Raw genomic sequence first — 18,647 nt, forward strand, 5'->3', positions numbered from 1 at the left:
TCCCTACATATGAAAAGGTTCCAACCAGATTCCAATATCTTTTTCCAGGTGAGTTTAAGAAAAATATTATGATTTTGCAAAGGTTTTGTTTATGTGGTAAAAATAATAGATCAATACATAACTGAAAAAAGTGTGCAAAGATAAAAAAGATATTTTATGAAAAGGTAAGAATATTTTTTTAAATCACTGAAAAATAATTTTTTCTATATTTTTATATTAAATGTCATATTAACACCTTCATTTCCTCCATAGAAAGTTTTTCGATCAAATGATTGGTTTTTAAAATACACACGTTTGTAACTGCCCGGATACTAAATGATCATAGCCTTATCATGATAAATTAAGGATTTTCAATTTTAGTGCTGTTAAGAATTAAGATTTTTTTAGTTGTGTATTATTAGCATATACCTACAAGGATTGTAGTAAAATTTTGGAAAACTAAACAAAATCAAACCAGTTTTTTCCACGTTGTTCAGTGCTTAACGCACACATGTCGCAACATATGCGTAGAAACATGAATTTACCAAGGTTAATGGCTAACGCTTTGCGATATTTTTGCAATGCGTAATTCGATATTTTCCTTTGCCTCATCGTTTAATGGGTAGATTGCACATAAAAAAAATACTGAAACGCACAATGCGTGTACAAATATTGAACGATATTACGCAAGTTGGAGCTACCACCCGGACCCAGGCTCTGCGTGCCGGATCACTGCCACTAGTTTTGCCTTGAAAACTCATGTTGACCCCCTTTTTCCCCCTAGACTACTTTCCTCGCCCCCTCATTGAAATCAGGGAAGCCATAGCGAGCGGTTGTGATGACTTTATTTTGTTGATACCTTCGCCTAGAACAAACAGCAAAGTAACAACACCGGGAACATAAACTTTCACTGTCGTCTGCATGGTTCAGTTCAACTCCAAGCAACGACGACGTTTGGACAAGGCTAAGACGAAGACGACGAAGACGAGCAACGTCTAGATCTGCACTCTTGATTGGCAGCGATGCAAAAAAACTGAAACTGTCCGCTTTCCCGGTGATTGCAGGAAGTCATAAAATGCGAAAACTCGGTCTGGAGGAGCCTCAATTAGTCGTCCCATGTATAGGGCCAATGTGGGTCCCATGGGTATTGCTGACTGGCTAGCTTCCAAGCTGACTTACGCACCTCCACGAACGTTTCAACCTTGCCCGGAGACCTACCGCCGAGAAGTGTTCGAAGTCATTTGCAGACGCACTCGCCGTCATGAGCCAAAGTCAAAACATGTAGACGTCTCAAGTGGAGCAAGTCCCAAAAGGTAAGCGAAAAAAATAGTCCAAAATGTAAAGGAAGAAAGATCGGGCGCGGTCCCCAAAATTGATTATCAATCCAGTCCGAAATCAGTCGATCGAAACCAGATGCGAAGCAGACGGTCCCCCGAGTTGGGAATTGATGAACCTACCACCACGATTGAATCTTGATTTTAAAAGGACAAAAAGTACTCCCCAATGCTGGTCATTAATTTATTAGATTCCTGTGTGCTTCTGCGTTTTCCATTTTTGTCTCTTTCAGGAAACTCCACAAGGACGCAGACAACCAGAATTTCGATCGCAATCTTTGGCCACGAATTTTGCCACCGTGTAGAAGACGATTTTTAGCTTCAATCAGCGCTCAAACTCATTCGAACGCGGACTCAATCTTTTGTAGAGAGAAATCGAATACAACTAGCAAACGGGGGAGCATTTTGATCGATTCGCGCCAAATAAGAAGCGTAAAGAGGCGGGGAGGGGTGGAGTTACAACGATTTACGCGCGCGTAATTTGCCACCATAATCGGAGCTGGGGGTAATTTGCTCACCGACACGCTGGTATCCAACAATGGACAATGCCGAGTGCGATAATTCGCGAACCGTGGAATATAAGCACGTCGCTCGGTGCCGATTGGTGGAGAGTTTTGCCCTTTACTAGAAAGGCGTCGATTTACGAAGGAAAAAAAAACTCTGAACCATATCGCAATTATTAAATTCCATATTTCTACCCTTCCAAGTTTAACTTGTTGCGTTATCGCCCTGGTTGGCGTTCACTAACTAATTAGGGCGAACATTGGAACGTGTGAACATGCGCACGAAATGTAACACCGGCAATGGCTACGTGTTGGTGGGGAACGTGAAGTTCAAGTCGGTGATATTTTTTAGCGGAACAATCAACTTAACGAACTCAACGAAGAAATAAATAATTTTGGTACAATGACAATTTTACTCCTTTTTTTATTGAACACATTTTTCCAATATTTATTTGATTTGTTGAAACTCACAATTAGGCAATTCGCTTATTGACGATCGCTGATGGAACTAGCAATCCCTAGTGTAGAGTGTAGCTATGTAAGACTGGAGTAGTGAATAAAGAGTTCACTCTATTTCACCACTTAACACTGCGTTGTTACTTAATTTTCAACAGATAATGGGCCCAGATAGTTCTGGAAGTGGAACAAGGGGTAAGCTCGAGAGGAATTCTCCCAAGAAACTTGCGGTTTGCAAGTGTGGTAGCTACCCGTGCAGAGGAGTCTACCAACGAAAAGAGACCCCCAGTGGAGTCAGCCAATGCAGAGGTTCGTCATCGATAAGGGCACGATATACCTACTCCAGGCCGATAAGGTTAGTTCTGAGAAGGTTACTCTAAATGCCGTTACGAGCCATGCTAACGGTAAGCAGCGTGAGGTCATTTTCGAAGGCCAGAAGGCGGAATCCCGTGATCCAAAATCATGATTGGTCAGCGCAGAGGTCGAATGGTCCAGCTGATGGATTAGCCAGGAGCGGAGCTTGGATGCAGTTTATCACCTAGAGAGTTACTATCGTGGTGTTGTGTTTCGCTGCGCTCAGCATGCGTAAGCTCACATTCAATTGCTGGAAAAGCATTCTGGCACTTTGGGAAAGGTTGTTTGGGCGACTATCGGTTGCTAGCCTTACCTCGTTGCCGATTTCAGAACCAAGCTGGATTACGACAACTGAGGAAAAGTTCAAAGTTCATTCAGCTGCACTGACGAAAGTTGAATGCTGCATCATGGACGACGAAACCGGCCAAGGATAAGTTTAGCGTTCCGGAGCATGTCCACACTCAGAAGATGTCCAAATTTGCAAAGAAATTCCTGGTTTGGCAAGCCATTTGCACGCGCGGGAAGCATCTTTCGTGACCCAGGAAACGATGAACGAACAGGTATACATGAAAGAGTGCCTCCAAAAGCAGCCTACAGCGGGCCTATAACGTCCCAACCATCTTCTGGTCGGATTTGGCCTTCTGCCACTACTCCAAGGACGTGCCGAAGTGGTATGCAGACAACAAGGTCAATTTCATGCCGAAAATGTTCAACCCTCCCAACACTCCGGAGCTTCACCCCATCGAGAAGTACTGAGCGATTATGAAGCAGCACCTTCTTAAACGACCTAAGGTAGTGAGGGCAGTCGAAGAACTCAAGAAAGGATGGGTTTACATGCAAAAAACGATTGATTCACAGGTTGTGCAGAATCTTATGACCTGGGTTAAAGCCAAGATTCGAGCACTTGCGTATGGACTGTAAATAAAATACGAGTGAAATGGCAAAAGAAGTTTAAATGTTATTTTTGAATCCCTGAAAATTTGATGGTAATCAGATGAAAACACGAATTTTGAGAATCAATTTTGTGTGTGGCAATTTCATCGTGGACACAATTTAGCAATCGCTAGTGTAGAGTGTAGCTATGTAAGGACATCTGAAACCTGGGTTGTTACGTAGTTGGAAATAAATTTTTTTTTATCTTATGTGAGTTAATCATGCAAGTTGAAAATTCACGTTTTCTCCATAAACAAAACTAATAAGGGTGTAACTCTAAATTTATATGAGAAAATAGATCGTTTATATAGTTTTCTCTGAGCAATCTGAAAAAAAAAATCAAGCAAACAATAATTTCTTAAAAACGGCTTTCTTAACTCATTTATGAAATATATATAAGAGAGCTTATTATGTTTGGAGAGAGATCTTTGAAGAATATGAAAAACCGCAGAGTAAAGAATAAAAAAATATGACGTTTAAAGAAAATCTAAATAAAGCCTTTGAAAGTAATTTTTGATAGTACTGAAGAATTTTCATCACATTGAAATAGAACTTATCTTTTTCTAGTGTGTTATATGCTTTTAAAAAGAAATTTTTGAGATAATGGATCGAAACTTTTGTTCTTTATCCTTTTAAAAAGAAATTTTTGAGATAATGGAGCGAAACTTCATATTTGCAAAGGCATTAATAAAGCCTATCTGCAGAAGTGTTTTTTAAAAAGCTTCAATATAAATCCTTCTCTGTAAAGTATTGGCAAAAATATGCTGTCAGCCAACTTGCTTCATGTTATGTTAGTACTTCTAGAGCCTATCTTGAACCAGACAAGGTAAACTGAAGTTCGCTGGACCGTTTTTGCTCTTCAATATCATTAGGATGTTTTTTCTTACAAGATAAAATTGAAATTAAAACAATTCAAGGTTCATGAACTTTCCTGCTAGGCAGTTTTTCAACATTGAAGATTTTACAAAAAAAACATCCGTCATATAGATTTTTTTTTAATCAAACGAAAACTGCGAATTGCATTTAAAATTGACAGACAAAAATACGCGTTTAAAAGATTACAAATTTGTTTAAAATAATCAACAATCCAATGGGATTACAATGTTTTCAGTATTATCATATTTGAAGGTTTTCTGATTCCTGACTAAGTCAAGTTATTTTAAATTTAAGTTTAATTTTATGGAGTAAGTTATTGGAAGTTCGATTGGGAACTTTTACATCCAAATGAATATTTCATTGGTTGTGGCTCATAAGTTGCCATGGAAAAGATGTTTTGAATAAGCTAAATAATTTAAACTTCATCATTCCTGAATGTTTTAAGCATGATTTCGTGACTTTTCAGAAACGTTATCTAATAAGATATGTTTTTTGTAGAGAGCACATAATTTTGTAAAGAAAATCCTTTCGTATTTTGGGCAGCGGAAATCATATTTTAGCTTCCAAAACGTCGTTCATGTTCTATTTTAATAAAACTTGTTCAAAAACATTTATTTTTGATCGCAGAAATCAAAATATGTAACAACGCAAGTTGAGTTACACGTTTGATTTCGTAAATAACATGAGTAAAATCGGGCAAAATTTTAATTTTTTTAACGAAATTTGGGCAACCGGACCGAAACGAACGTTTGTCTAATTTTGTATTAAATATACAGACAAGTCCAGATAATACCGGTCAATCTGGCTAAACTATTTGCAATGGAGTATCCGAGTGACTAAAGGACTAAAAAATGTCTAAAAGCATCGAAGTAAGTTTTTCATCAATTTAAAAACAGAGCTTTTCAAGGAAGGTCATTTCTAAAGAGATCATATTTAGAAATAGGGTGGGTGTGCCTAATTTCGCTATATTTAGCCCGGGGTATTTAGATTTGATAAGAGTAGGGAGTAGGCCAAATTTTCAATTGTAAGACTTTTGTTCTTATCAGTTTAATGAAAAAATCCTTAAAACTCACCTTTTCATCAATTTTATAATATTTTTTGGAATATGAACAGAGAAAAGAGCCCTTTTTAATTCTACACGAAATTCGATTAGGCCAGTTTTGAAGGAAGTACACAGTTGAGGTGGAGCTTTTTAAAAAATGAAAATTTTCATTTTTCAATGCGGACTGTTGCAGTTTGATTTATTCAACTATTTTTTTTAATTTTACATTGTTTAATTTAACATTGTATTTGGAATAGAAGAAATTCCAAAGTAATGGATAAAATTCAGTTTATAATGTATTATTCAGACTTTTCTTTCAATATTTCATTTTGATTCTATTCTAGCTCAGAAGCTCTCTTTAACTTGATGGTTTACTTTCCTTATATTTTTTAGTCATTCTTCAATCTTTGGTTTGTTTCTTCTCGAAACTAGAAACTACCTACTTTGTTCATCTATTGCTTTTGCGATTTCGTCTATGCAGATGCCATTTGATAGAACAGGAAAATATTCTGTTTCGTTAGTTACGATGTTTCTTTTTTCTTTGTGGTATCGCAGGTAACTTCCATAGCTGCAAAATGTCATCTGTTTTGCAAATTTGTTGCATTTATAATGATTAAAAAAAAAAGATGATTTGCTCGGATTAAAGAATTTCCTTTAAGTGGTTTTCCATCGCGTGAAAGAATCCCAGATTGGTCTTAGATTTGACGACGAATTGAGGAGCTTTGGAATCATCGCTCAATTTGATTTTCATCTCTCAATTTTGATTTTCCTGGTTTTTAGCAGACTCCAAGAAATTTCCTGTGGTTCTTCATTAATTAATTGGAAGATCGATAATGTCAATATGCTCTGCATCGAGCATTTATCGAACATATTTACAAATATACACTCAATACACATGAGCAAACATCTATTTTTTATACATTGGAGTAATATTCATGTTGAAATCTCCTACAATTTTCAAGAAACGATTTTATTGTAAAAGTTATCTAAATTACTGAACCTGTTTTAAGAAAAAAAAATCACTTTCCTTGGCAACATTTTCGTGAAATTTAATTGAAAACGCGAGAAGATGATAACTTTTTCACTATAAAGCTGTGACTTATATAAAAAATTATGTTTTTTATAATTTTAAAGAGTAAAACAATGGTTAGGGTTGCCATATTTTGAAATCAGTTCATTCATTTGAAAAGCTTGTTCAAATCTGTTTTGGAATCTTCAAGTCTCTTTTGAGATGTTGGTCAGAGCTAAGAATCAAAGTTAAATGAAAAATATCATAATTTTATTCCGTTTTACCTGATTTTTGGTACCTATATGTAGTGCCATTTTACAAACATGATTGGGCCTACAAAAACCTTCTCAAATTCAACTTTTTAGTCATTACTAAACATTTAAAAAGGCTGAAATTTGTTGTATTTTTAATGTTCAATTGGATGAGAAACCCAACTTTTTGTTTTGAGCTACGCAAAAATGTACGCAGAAATTTTAAAGGTCAAAATATCACATCGATAGTTGTCTAAACCTAACTTTTGAGTTTATATATTCGTAAAACTCTCTCGTGCCTTGTGTTCAAAGCGTGTATTTAACCCTCAGAATGCAATGATTAAATTTGTTTTGACAGCCATTTGATGAAACGGCAGTGGGCGCATTTGACTCGATAGGCACACACAGGATCTCTCTTCTACTGTAGTAATATTAGCATCATAATCAGTTTAAACTTGTCTTCAGGACTTCTTCGGGTTTCTAAAATAGCGTCCTATAAATCTTTCAAAAAAATGATTCCGTCTTAAAGACATAGCTTTGAAATACACAAAAGTTAAAAAAAAATCATGTTCAAAATAAGTTTAAACAACTTTACGTCAATCATATTCATCAAAAAACATGCTATAACTTTGATATGGTTTGGAAAACTTTGACTATGTCCAACATTAGGAACACACAGAAAAAAGTGTTCCTAATTATGGACATAGCATTTTTTTTTGGTTTTAACATTATAATTAAGATAATCATGGTAATAAACAATCCGAAAAAAAATTTCAAGAAAATCGGTTGGAAAATTCAGCTTTAATCTTCCTTTAATCTGTGTATTCAATACGCGCCTAGCAGCCGAACACATCCGAAAGCAGCCGAAGACCGAAAACACACCAATACTTACAGACACTTTGACTGAAAAGAAAACCAAAATGGACTAATCAAAATTCAAAAAAATGGAAAAGTATATTTTTTGGGCTGAGTTAACGCTCAAAATATGGTTTTAGACTTTTTGTTCATTTTCAATGGAAATTGGCCTTTTTGAAAAATTTATGCTATTTTCAGACTACTACGATTGGCGCGTTATAACGAGCGCATGGGCCGTGATAGAACATACCCATAAAAAGCATACCTTTGCGAGTTCAGTATGATTTTTTAGCATAAAATCATAGTTTAGATTCTCCTCTATCAATGTGTCAGAAAATTTTGTCTTATTCGTTTTTCTCCGCTTGGTGACACCTTATTGAAAGTGTTTTAAAATTTAGATCGAAATGAAGAAAAACCTAAATCGTGAAATTATCACGACACAGAGGCATTTTAAGGAAAAAATCATACTTGCCATGGCGTATCACAGCATTTAAAACACATTGGTAATGTTTTGCAGGCTTAAAATGTTCCAGAATCTTCAAAACAAGGAAGGCGCGTATTAGCCACATGGGGCGTTATATGAACTTTTCCCCTACAAAATATTCAATTTTCCAAACAAACCTTAAAGTTCAAATTTACTCATGTAAACGTTACTTAAAAATTCTGCAAAAAATCATGGATGAGTTTTGGACCAAAACGAAGCTTTTAAGACCCCAGGGTTTGAGAAATTCGAAAATGACCCCAAATCGACTCAGTCTAATACAAGGGCTCACCGGCAGGACTTGAACCCGCAAGTTCCGCTTTAGTACAACAGCGCGTTAGCCAAGCACCTTCTTTTCGAGAAATTCATGATATTTACGGCTTATTTTCTTTCTTTGATGCCTCATGTTTTTCTAATACTTTCTATCATCTTCGAAATTTTAATTCTTTTCAGGTACAAAGATGTACCAAGACAAATTCATAACAAAAGAATTGATTTCAGCTAATATGTTGTATAAGTTTTGAGTTTTAATTCCCATACTTATTTAAAAAAAAACTAATGACTGAGGTACAAGTGTATCAGTAATTTCTACAAGATAAATACTCGCCAACAAATTCGACAAAGTTATTTGTGTGCCTTTTATAGCACATTATTGATTGTCCTTCTATTTTTTTGAAAACAAAAGTTACAATTGAATGTCCAATCTAGGGAGAATTTCGTTTCAGGTTGGCCTCAAATGTGATGACTACATTATTGAACCATACCATACCATTTAATTTTTATTTTATTTAAAGCTTAGTTCTTTTAGAAATGGGACACTTTCATTTGCTAATAGCTCGTTAACTAGTTATTGGATATTGAAAATTTTGACAGCATTTTGTTTCCTGTAAAAAGTACTATTCGACCTATTTTTTTCAAAATTTAAAATTTACGCGTTTTTGAGATATGTACGATGCAAGAGAAAAAGAAAAAAATAATTTTGCACAGTTTCCTTGAAAATACGTCATTATCAAATTGATAGCTGACAAAACCGTTGATTATTCAAAGAATTACTGAGTTTTTGTGGTGGATAAGTATGCAAACACTGTCAATAATGTCCACAAAGTTTAAATCAAGCATTGGAGAGAAGCACATGATCGCCAACAACGGTTAAAGATCATCAAGGAAGTCAAGTCTCATACCAGCATTTTTAATTTTCAATAAACGAAAAACTAAGGGTAGATCGCTGAAATGTCCAAAACAATTTTCTCCTTTAAGCTGAAAGTGTTGCCGAGTGATGACTCATTGAAATCCAACATCAAACAACTATTTTTTGATAGTTCCAAAGCTCTTAAGCTTTAAAACCGGTACCGAAAAAAAAAACGTTCAAAAATGTGGTAAAAAATAATCAAATTTGTTCATTTCGAATTAACTGTATCCACCAAAATGCTTCCAGTTTCCAGTTTCCAGAGAAGTATTGGACCAAAAAGTCTCAGAAATTGAAGAAGGAGGGTGAAGCCACCTAAAATATAGATTTTACGAAGTATAAGTTGGAGAAACTGATCAATACCATGACTGAAAAAAGTGTGCGCTGGCTAATGGGAGATACCGAGAATAAAGTTGAAATTTCTTTAACAAAAAACGGTAAATATTTTTTTTCAAAATTTTTCATGAAAGATCATAACATTACCTTCTTTTTCTTCATAGAAAGTATTTCGTTCAAACGACCATTTTTAGATACAGGCATTCGTAACTGTCCCATTTCTAAAAGAACTAAGCTTTAAAACAATCCATTTATTTGTTTATTTTTGTGTCCTAAACATTATTCATGTAAGGTTTTTAAAGTTGGTCCAATATGGTATCTTTAATTCATGTATAAAGTGAAATTCAGTATAATAATTTAGAAATTTCGCTCTCTCTCATTCCAGTCGCCCTTTCGCCAAACCTGCCCTCACCGGGAGCCGTCCAGGCTCCACCGCCAACGACGAACCTCTTTGGGGCAGCTGCCGCTGCGGCAGCCGCAGCCGCCGGAAACCCTGCCAACGCACACACCCTCGCAGGACTGGTGTCCCAACACCGGCTACTGGAGCTGTCCCGCTTCGGGATGCGCGGCTACGAGCTGGCCCAGCATATGCTCACCCAGCAGGGCGCGGTATCCAAATTGCTAGGTGAGTACCGAGTGAAATTGATCCGTCCCAGCAGATGACGGTTTGGTTCGTGACCAATTATTTATTTTTTTTAAATTTTCTTAAGTCCAATAATTATAACATTTGACTAAAGTGTTCCGAATGAATTATGCTGGGCGAGTATTTTGTGAGAGCTCTGCGTTTTTGGGGAGGTTCCGGTTTCTGGAGTGAGAAATTTTGACCCCCGCTCGGAACCACAACAATTAGCTTTGTTGCCCCGCTGAATGGCGATGCTGCTGAAGGGAGCGTAACTTTTATTTTTTTCATTCAGCCGACAAAAACATCGGAAACCGTATCATTACAGGCGTTATGGTTGACGAGTGCGGCCAATGTTAGGCACAACCCGAGCGTCAGATGATGTTGATGATGATATATTTAGATATGTACATACGTATCGGTGACTTGACAGCTTGCAGTAGCAAGCAGTCAATGTTATTGTATGTAAATATAATATTTCTTTGCCGCCAATGGCGGCTGACAATTGTATGGGTAGGAAGCCGCAATTGTTCGAGAGATAACTTCATGAAGTGCTTTTAGGAGTTAGTTTGATGTCGTTCATTGGACAAAGTTGTAGTGACACTTTTATTTAGATTTTTTTTTGATTTAAAAAAAATCTACTTTATCTTAAAATTTTGTGTCGAGAAATTTCAAATTTCTGAAATATCAATAAAATGTAGAGACTTTTTCCGAGCATTGTTAAACATGTAACCGGAAATTTCTACGATTGCATATTCAATCTTTACAGATCTACAAATTTACACTTCCCTATCCAATCATCCCCCCTTTCCCACCGTTGTTCATGGATGACAAACGATGTTAGTAAACACTTGCGGCCATTTGTGCTCGTTAATTGTCAAACACGTGTTAAAACAAAAGTGCACATTCATTTCTGTTTGGTACCCGGTAGCTCGTTTGCGCGTTGCTGCTGCACTTGAAGGGAGAAAATTTATGCGCACCCATCGATTATCTTAATTTTATGCAAACAACATCACACCGTTTAGCGCAAAGTGTGCTAACATACTGACCCGGAGCAGTGCTTCTCATCATCCCCCCTTTCCTCGATCATCCCCCCATTCACGGATGCGCATTGCAACGACATTGACTTCGTACACCGCCATGACAGATTTGATTACGCGCGACAATTTCCTTCGGGGCATGACCTTCGCACCCGTCCGCAAAATAAGCGGATGGGTAGAGATTGCAATCAAATTTTACGCCACCGCCGGTTAAAATAATGTAATTGTTTACTGTCACTATTTTTATCACCATTTCAGTTGAAAACAATGAGACTTGGAAGTGCAAAATAAACTTCCAGAAATTGAACGTAAAATTCGCATGCGCTATGCGCATTCGAATTAAGGTTAGTGGGTAGCTTCCCTCGAAAACGCCTCCGGGGGAAGCGACCGGAAATCAAGTCAAGGTTTTCCGGAAACACGTCGCCTCTATTCAAATTTTTATTTTGTCAAGATAAGAAAAAAGCAAACTTGACACTGAAACCAAAAAAGTTCTAGCTTCTAGCGTTTAGCTTCAAGTTTCTAGCTTCTAGTTACCAGCTTCTAGCTTCAAAATTCTAGCATCAAGCTTAAAGCTTCTAGCTTCTACCTTCTATCTTCTAGCTTCTAGTTACTAGCTTCTAGCTTCTAGCTTCTAGCTTCTAGCTTCTAGCTTCTAGCTTCTAGCTTCCAGCTTCTAGCTTCTAGCTTCTAGCTTCTAGCTTCTAGCTTCTATCTTCTAGCTTCAAAATTCTAGCTTCAAGCTACAACCTTCTAGCTTCTAGCTTCTATCTTCTAGCTTTAGGTTTGTGGATAGCTTCCCTCGAAAACGCCTCCGGGGGAAGCGACTGGAAATCGAGTCAAGGTTTTCCGGAAACACGTCGCCTCTATTCAAATTTTCTATTTTGTCAAGATGGGAAAAAAGCAAATTTGATACTGAAACCAACTTCTAGCTTCTCGGTTCTAGCTTCTAGTTACCAGCTTTCAGCTTCCAGCTTCTAGCTTCTAGCTTTTATCTTCTAGCTTCTAGCTTCAAAATTCTAGCATCAAGCTTCAAGCTTAAAGCTTCAAGCTTAAAGCTTCTAGCTTCTATCTTCTAGCTTCTAGTTACTAGCTTCAAGCTTCTAGCTTCTAGCTTCTAGCTTCTAGCTTCCAGCTTCTAGTTTTTAGCTGCTAGCTTCTAGCTTCTAGCTTCTAGCTTCCAGCTTCAAAATTCTAGCTTCAAACTTCAAGCTTCTAGCTTCTAGCTTCTATCTTCTAGCTTCTAATTACTAGCATCTAGCTTCTTGCTAGAAGTGGAAAATAGAGGCTAAAAGGTTGAAATTCCAAATCGAATCGTAATACGAATTTGATTGAACTGGCTGATCGCTGGCTGAAATCCATAGAAGTATTGATGGTGAAAACAAACAGATGCTTTCGAATTAGATTTTGGAAAGTGCACGTTTTTAAATGAAAATTAAAGGAATACAGAAGGGTTCCAGAAAGTGATTCATGGTGGCACTAGAAAACGTTTTTTTTTTTCGTTCCCCTTGCATGTGGTGTGTTTTCCAACACATGTTTTTTGATAATAAGTAGACTTTCAATAACAAGCTATTGCATCGAACTACTGAGTGTTATTAATCCTTCTCTCATACCATCCTGCCCTGCCTAAACTTAAGCAAGACTCACCAAAGAGAAATTGAAACAAATCGTTCCCAATTGTGGCCAAACCGACTTCCGGCGCACGATTTGTTCATTCATTTATTTTTCCAAGATGCTTCCAAAGCGCTTTCGAACGGCAAACCAGCATATTAGCATTTTTATTTCGAGGGATTTTATTTTTCCGACTCGCGGCAGGCAAATTACCGGTCACGGAACGGAATTCGGGTTCGTTTCCTTTTCTAATTTCCGTCCTTCTCCCGGTCGGTCACTCGGTGCGCGATTTTGAACGACTTTGTCTTCCCGGGGGTTTGGTTCTAAGGTTTTCTGAATGTTGAAAAGCTTTGTGGTTGGTGCCAATAATATTTATGAACTGTTTCACGCCAGCAGTTCCTCTAAGGTTGTTTTCTTGAATGAAAAGTATGATGATGGCCCCACGAAAGAGGTGCCAGGTAGTTTTACGAGGTTGAATAATTCCATTTCCTTGTGATGTTGGGTCGAAATTAAATGCTGCAGGGCGCCAGGATCGATACAAATTTTAGAGATGTTTTCCATGTAATTAAAGTCTGTTTACTTCAGCATAATTATGGGCCATTTGAAACGCCACTTTAAGTGACGGAAAACAAATGTAATGCAAATTGCTGCCCCCCGTTCCTATTAGGTTTACATAATTAGGGGAGATGTCGGCGTCTTATCGTCCGGTTTGAATCTAATCTTCAGCGCAATCGACACTTTCTCGCTTCTCACTTTCGAATAAGGAAAGACGAAAATGACGAACCACGGCCATGGGGAGGGGAAGGTACACCTCCGATATTAATATAGATATTTTTCAGCACAATTTAACACTGCAGCTTCGAGTCAGAAGACCGCATGCAGTCCCCGGAAAATTTATGCATGCATAAATATTTACGTGCAACATTAATTTCCCAAATTAAACATAAACACTGGCCATTATTTGCCTTTTGACTGCGCCACACGACGACGAACGTCTGAGTGTGGAAACCTAACGGAAGTCCTAAGCAAAGCGGAAGAAGTTATAAGAGATTACCCTAAGACGAACGCAAAAGGGGCAGCAGAAGGGAAAACTAAAGGCTGAAAACGGGCTCGGGATGGGTCAGTTTTGTTTGCTTTCTTAGTGGGCATATGTCTACAACGTCATGAAACCAAGACAGACTTGAATGGAACCATTGAAGAGACTTCTCAGAGTGGGACGACTTATGGTGAGGGAAGAAGGCAAAAAAAATGAATGAAAAGCGCAACCTCCGCGCAACAAAACCTTTGAGAAGCTCCTCGACGGATGACAAACAGCGAACACAAACGGCAGCAGTCAGGAATATGCTTCGATGACACCACAATGTTGAAATTATGTATGTTTTATTCATGTTTGGACACGGTATTTGGGTCGGTTGCTGCATCGTCCCGATGTTCGCGTGTTTATTCGGAACTTTTTTTTAAGAAAATCTTATGGTGTGAGCTTGTAACCTACTCTTGCTTGATAGAAATAGGAAAAAGAACATTCAAAAAATTTAGTCCGATGGGGAAGCAGAAAATTTTGGGGGTGGCAGCAGAAATAACAAACTATTCTCATGGAATTTTCAAAAGGGATGAAAATGTGACTACATTTTAAGGCATCATCCAAAAAAAAACAGCCAATGTGTGAATGAAATGTTGAACTGAAAGTATTTGATTGACTTCTAACTTCTTGGTTTTCAAGGTTTTTTTCTTCTCTGGTATAACAAAATTTGAACGACACAACGCATACAGGAGTATTTTTCCCCAAAACCTCTAAATCAAAATTAAAAAATGAATCTAATATTTTAAGATTTTTCGATTGTTAATTTGATGTTACATATAAGTATAGTTGATTTTTAACCATCGATTCAATGTATTCGTGATGGTGTAGCTCCAATCATTGTTGTATTGAAATAATCAATGTTCTCTCTCAAAATTTGGCGTAAAATCGTACAAGTGCAGGCTGTGTTACTCGCACAATATTATGATTAGGAACAAAATTTCTTTTCCTTATATAAAAGGTTGTCAGAATTTTTTTGCAGCACATATCTTCGATGAACAAATCCGGCAATTTTATACAAAAACCTGGAAAAATGCGGGCGTTTTATTTCAAAATTGACGACCGAAAATCTGGGCAATATCCGAACCAATTTTGTGAAACGCAGAAATTACAAAAAAAATTGAGAAACAAATTTAAAACTAAACTGTGACATCACAATTTATCGACGCCAGAAGCTAGAAGCTAGAAGCTAGAAGCTAGAAGCTAGAAGCTAGAAGCTAGAAGCTAGTAAGTAGAAGCTAGAAGCTAGAAGCTTGAAGCTGGAAGGTTGAAGATAGAAGTTGGAAGCTTGAAGCTGGAAGCTATAAGCCAGAAGCTAGAAGCTAGAAGCTAATAACAAGAAGATAGAAGCTAGAAACAGAAGCTGGAAGCTAGGAGCTAGAAACTAGAAGCTAGAAGCTAGAAGCTAGAAGTTACAAGCTAGAAGCTAGAAGCTAGAAACTTGAAACTAGAAACTAGAAGCTAGAAGCTAGAAGCTAGAAGCTAGAAGCTAGAAGCTAGAAGCTAGAAGCTAGAAGCTAGAAGTTAGAAGCTAGAAGCTAGAAGCTGGAAGCTAGACGCTAGAAAATAGAAGCTAGAAGCTAGAAGCTAGTAACAAGAAGCTAGAAACTAGAAACTAGAAGCTGGAAGCTAGAAGCTAGAAGCTTGAAGCTAAAAGCCGGAAGCTGAAAGCTAGAAGCTAGAAGACAGTAACTGAAAGCTAGAAGCAAGAAACTTGAAGCTGGAAGCTACAAGATAGAAGTTGGAAGCTGGAAGCTGGAAGCTATAAGCTAGAAGCTAGTAACTAGAAGCTAGAAGCTAGAAGCAAGAAGCTTGAAGCTGAAAGCTACAAAATAGAATTTGGAAGTAGGAAGCTGGAATCTATACGCCAGAAGCAAGAAGCTAGAAGCAAGAAACAAGAAGATAGAAGCTAGAAGCTTGAAGCTGGAAGCTACAAGATAGAAGTTGGAAGCTGTAAGCTGGAAGCTAGAAGCTAGTAACAAGAAGATAGAAGCTAGAAGCTTGAAACTAGAAGCTGGAAGCTAGAAGCTAGATGCTAGAAGCTAGAAGCTAGAAGCTAGAAGCTAGAAGCTAGAAGACAGTAACTAGGAGCTAGAAGCAGGAAGCTTGAAGCTGCAAGCTACAAGATAGAAGTTGGAAGCTGTAAGCTGGAAGCTAGAAGCTAGTAACAAGAAGATAGAAGCTAGAAGCTAGAAACTAGAAGCTGGAAGCTAGGAGCTAGATGCTAGAAGCTAGGAGCTAGAAGCTAGAAGCTAGAAGACAGTTACTAGAAGCTAGAAGCAGGAAGCTTGAAGCTGCAAGCTACAAGATAGAAGTTGGAAGCTGGAAGCTGGAAGCTAGAAGCTAGAAGCTAGTAACAAGAAGATAGAAGCAAGAAGCTTGAAGCTGGAAGCTAGAAGATAGAAGTGGAAAATTGGAAGCTGGAAGCTAGAAGCTAGAAGCTAGTAACAAGAAGATAGAAGCTAGAGGCTAGAAACTAGAAGCTGGAAGCTAGGAGCTAGCAGCTAGCAGCTAAAAGCTAGAAGCTAGATGCTACAAGACAGTAACTAGAAGCTAGAAGCAAGAAGCTTGAAGCTGCAAGCTACAAGATAGAAGTTGGAAGCTGGAAGCTGGAAGCTAGAAGCTAGAAGCTGGAAGCTAGTAACAAGAAGATAGAAGCTAGAAGCTAGAAGCTAGAAGCTAGAAGCGAGAAGCTAGTAACTAGAAGTTGGAAGCTAGAAGCAAGAAGCAAGTAACAAGAAGATAAAAGCTAGAAGCTTGAAGCTGGAAGCTAGAAGATAGAAGTGGAAAGCTGGAAGCTGGAAGCTGGAAGCTAGAAGCTAGAAGCTAGAAGCTAGTAACAAAAAGATAGAAGCTAGAGGCAAGAAACTAGAAGCTGGTAGCTGGAAGCTAGAAGCTAGAAACTAGAAGCTAGTAACAAGAAGATAGAAGCTAGAAACTAGACACTAGAAGCTGAAAGCTAGTCGCTAGAAGCTAGAAGCAAGAAGCTAGAAGTTAGAAGCTAGAAGCTAGAACCTAGAAGCTAGAAACTAAAAAAGTGAAGCTGGAAGCTAGAAAATAGAAGTTAAATGCTGAAAGCTGAAAGCTATTAGCTAGAATCTAGAAGCTAGAAGTAAGAAACTAGTAAAAAGAAGATAGAACTAGAAGCTTGAAACAAGAAGCTGGAAGCTAGGAGCTACAAGCTAGAAGCTAGCAGCTTGTAACTAGAAGCTGGAAGCTAGAAGCTTGAAACTGGAAGGTAGAAGATAGGAATTGGAAGCTGGAAGCTGGAAGCTATAAGCTGGAAGCTACAAGCTAGAAGCTAGATGCTAGAAGCTGGAAGCTAGTAACAAGAAGGTAGAAGCTAGAAACTAGACACTAGGAGCTGAAAGCTAGTCGCTAGAAGCTAGAAGCAAGAAGCTAGAAGTTAGAAGCTAGAAGCTAGAAGCTAGTACCTAGAAGCTCGAAGCTAAGAGCGTGAAGCTGGAAGCTAGAAAATAGAAGTTAGATGCTGAAAGCTGAAAGCTATTAGCTAGAATCTAGAAGCTAGAAGCAAGAAACTTGTAACAAGAAGATAGAAGTTAGAAGCTTGAAACAATAAGCTGGAAGCTAGGAGCTACAAACTAGAAGCTAGAAGCTTGTAAATAGAAGCTAGAAGCTAGAAGATAGAAGCTTGAAGCTGGAAGGTAGAAGATAGAAGTTGGAAGCTGGAAGTTGGAAGCTGGAAGCTATAAGCTAGAAGCTAGAAGCTAGAAGCTAGAAGCTAGAAGCTAGAAGCTAGAAGCTAGAACCTAGAAGCTAGAAGCTAGAAGCTAGTAAGAAGAAGATCGAAGCTAGAAGCTTCAAACTAGAAACTGAAAGCTAGAAACTAGAAGCTAGAAGCTAGTAACTGGAAGCTAGAAGCTAGAAACTTGAAGCTGGAAGGTAGAAGATGGAAGGTGGAAGCTATAAGCTAGAAGCTAGAAGCATGGAGCTAGAAGCTAATAACGAGAAGACAGAAGCTAGAAACTAGATGCTGGAAGCTAGGAGCTAGAAGCTAGAAGCTAGAAGCTAGGCACTAGAAGCTTGAAACTAGAAGCTAAAAGCTGGAAGCTAGAAGATAGAAGATGGATGCTGGAAGCTGGAAGCTAGAAGCTAGAAGCTAGAGGCTAGTACCTAGTAGCTAGAAGCTTGAAGCTGGAAGCTAGGAGATAGAAGATGGATGCCGAAAGCTGGAAGCTGGAAGCTATAAGCTAGAAGCTAGAAGCTAGAAGCTAGTTACAAGAAGATTGAAGCTAGAAGCTAGTAGCTAGTAACTTGATGCTTGAAGCTGGAAGGTAGAAGATAGAAGTTGGAAGCTGGAAGCTGGAAGCTATAAGCTAGGAGCTAGAAGCTAGAAGCTAATAACAAGAAGATAGAAGCTAGAAAATAGAAGCTGGAAGCTAGGAGCTTGAAGCTAGAAGCTAGAAGTTAGACGCTAGAAGCTTGAAGCTAGAAGCTACAGGCTAGATGCTAGAAGCTAGAAGCTAGAAGCTTGAAGCTAGAAGATAGAAGTTGGATACTGGAAGCCGGAAGCTATAAACTAGAAGCTAGTAGCTAGTAACAAGAAGATAGAAGCTAGAAGCTAGTAACTAGAAGCTAGAAGCTAGAAGCTTGAAGCTGGAAGGTAGATGATAGAAGTTGGAAGCTGGAAGCTGGAAGCTATAAGCTAGATGCTAGAAGCTAGAAGCTTATATCAAGAAGAAAGAA

At 38.0% G+C, this 18,647-nt stretch overlaps 1 protein-coding gene across 3 annotated transcripts in view; it reads left to right on the top strand.

Moving 5' to 3' along the window:
- Positions 1 to 18,647, top strand: part of LOC129746925 (paired box protein Pax-6-like) — a 145,148-nt gene that overhangs the window by 55,694 nt on the left and 70,807 nt on the right. For all 3 annotated transcript variants that reach the window (XM_055740867.1, XM_055740868.1, XM_055740869.1), the window contains exon 2: positions 9,981 to 10,220. In XM_055740867.1, the coding sequence (XP_055596842.1) occupies positions 9,981 to 10,220 (240 nt within the window). The remainder of the gene's footprint in view (positions 1 to 9,980; positions 10,221 to 18,647) is intronic.

The sequence above is a fragment of the Uranotaenia lowii genome, chromosome 2 (genome assembly GCF_029784155.1).
Source record: "Uranotaenia lowii strain MFRU-FL chromosome 2, ASM2978415v1, whole genome shotgun sequence".
Classification (NCBI taxonomy): domain Eukaryota; kingdom Metazoa; phylum Arthropoda; class Insecta; order Diptera; family Culicidae; genus Uranotaenia; species Uranotaenia lowii.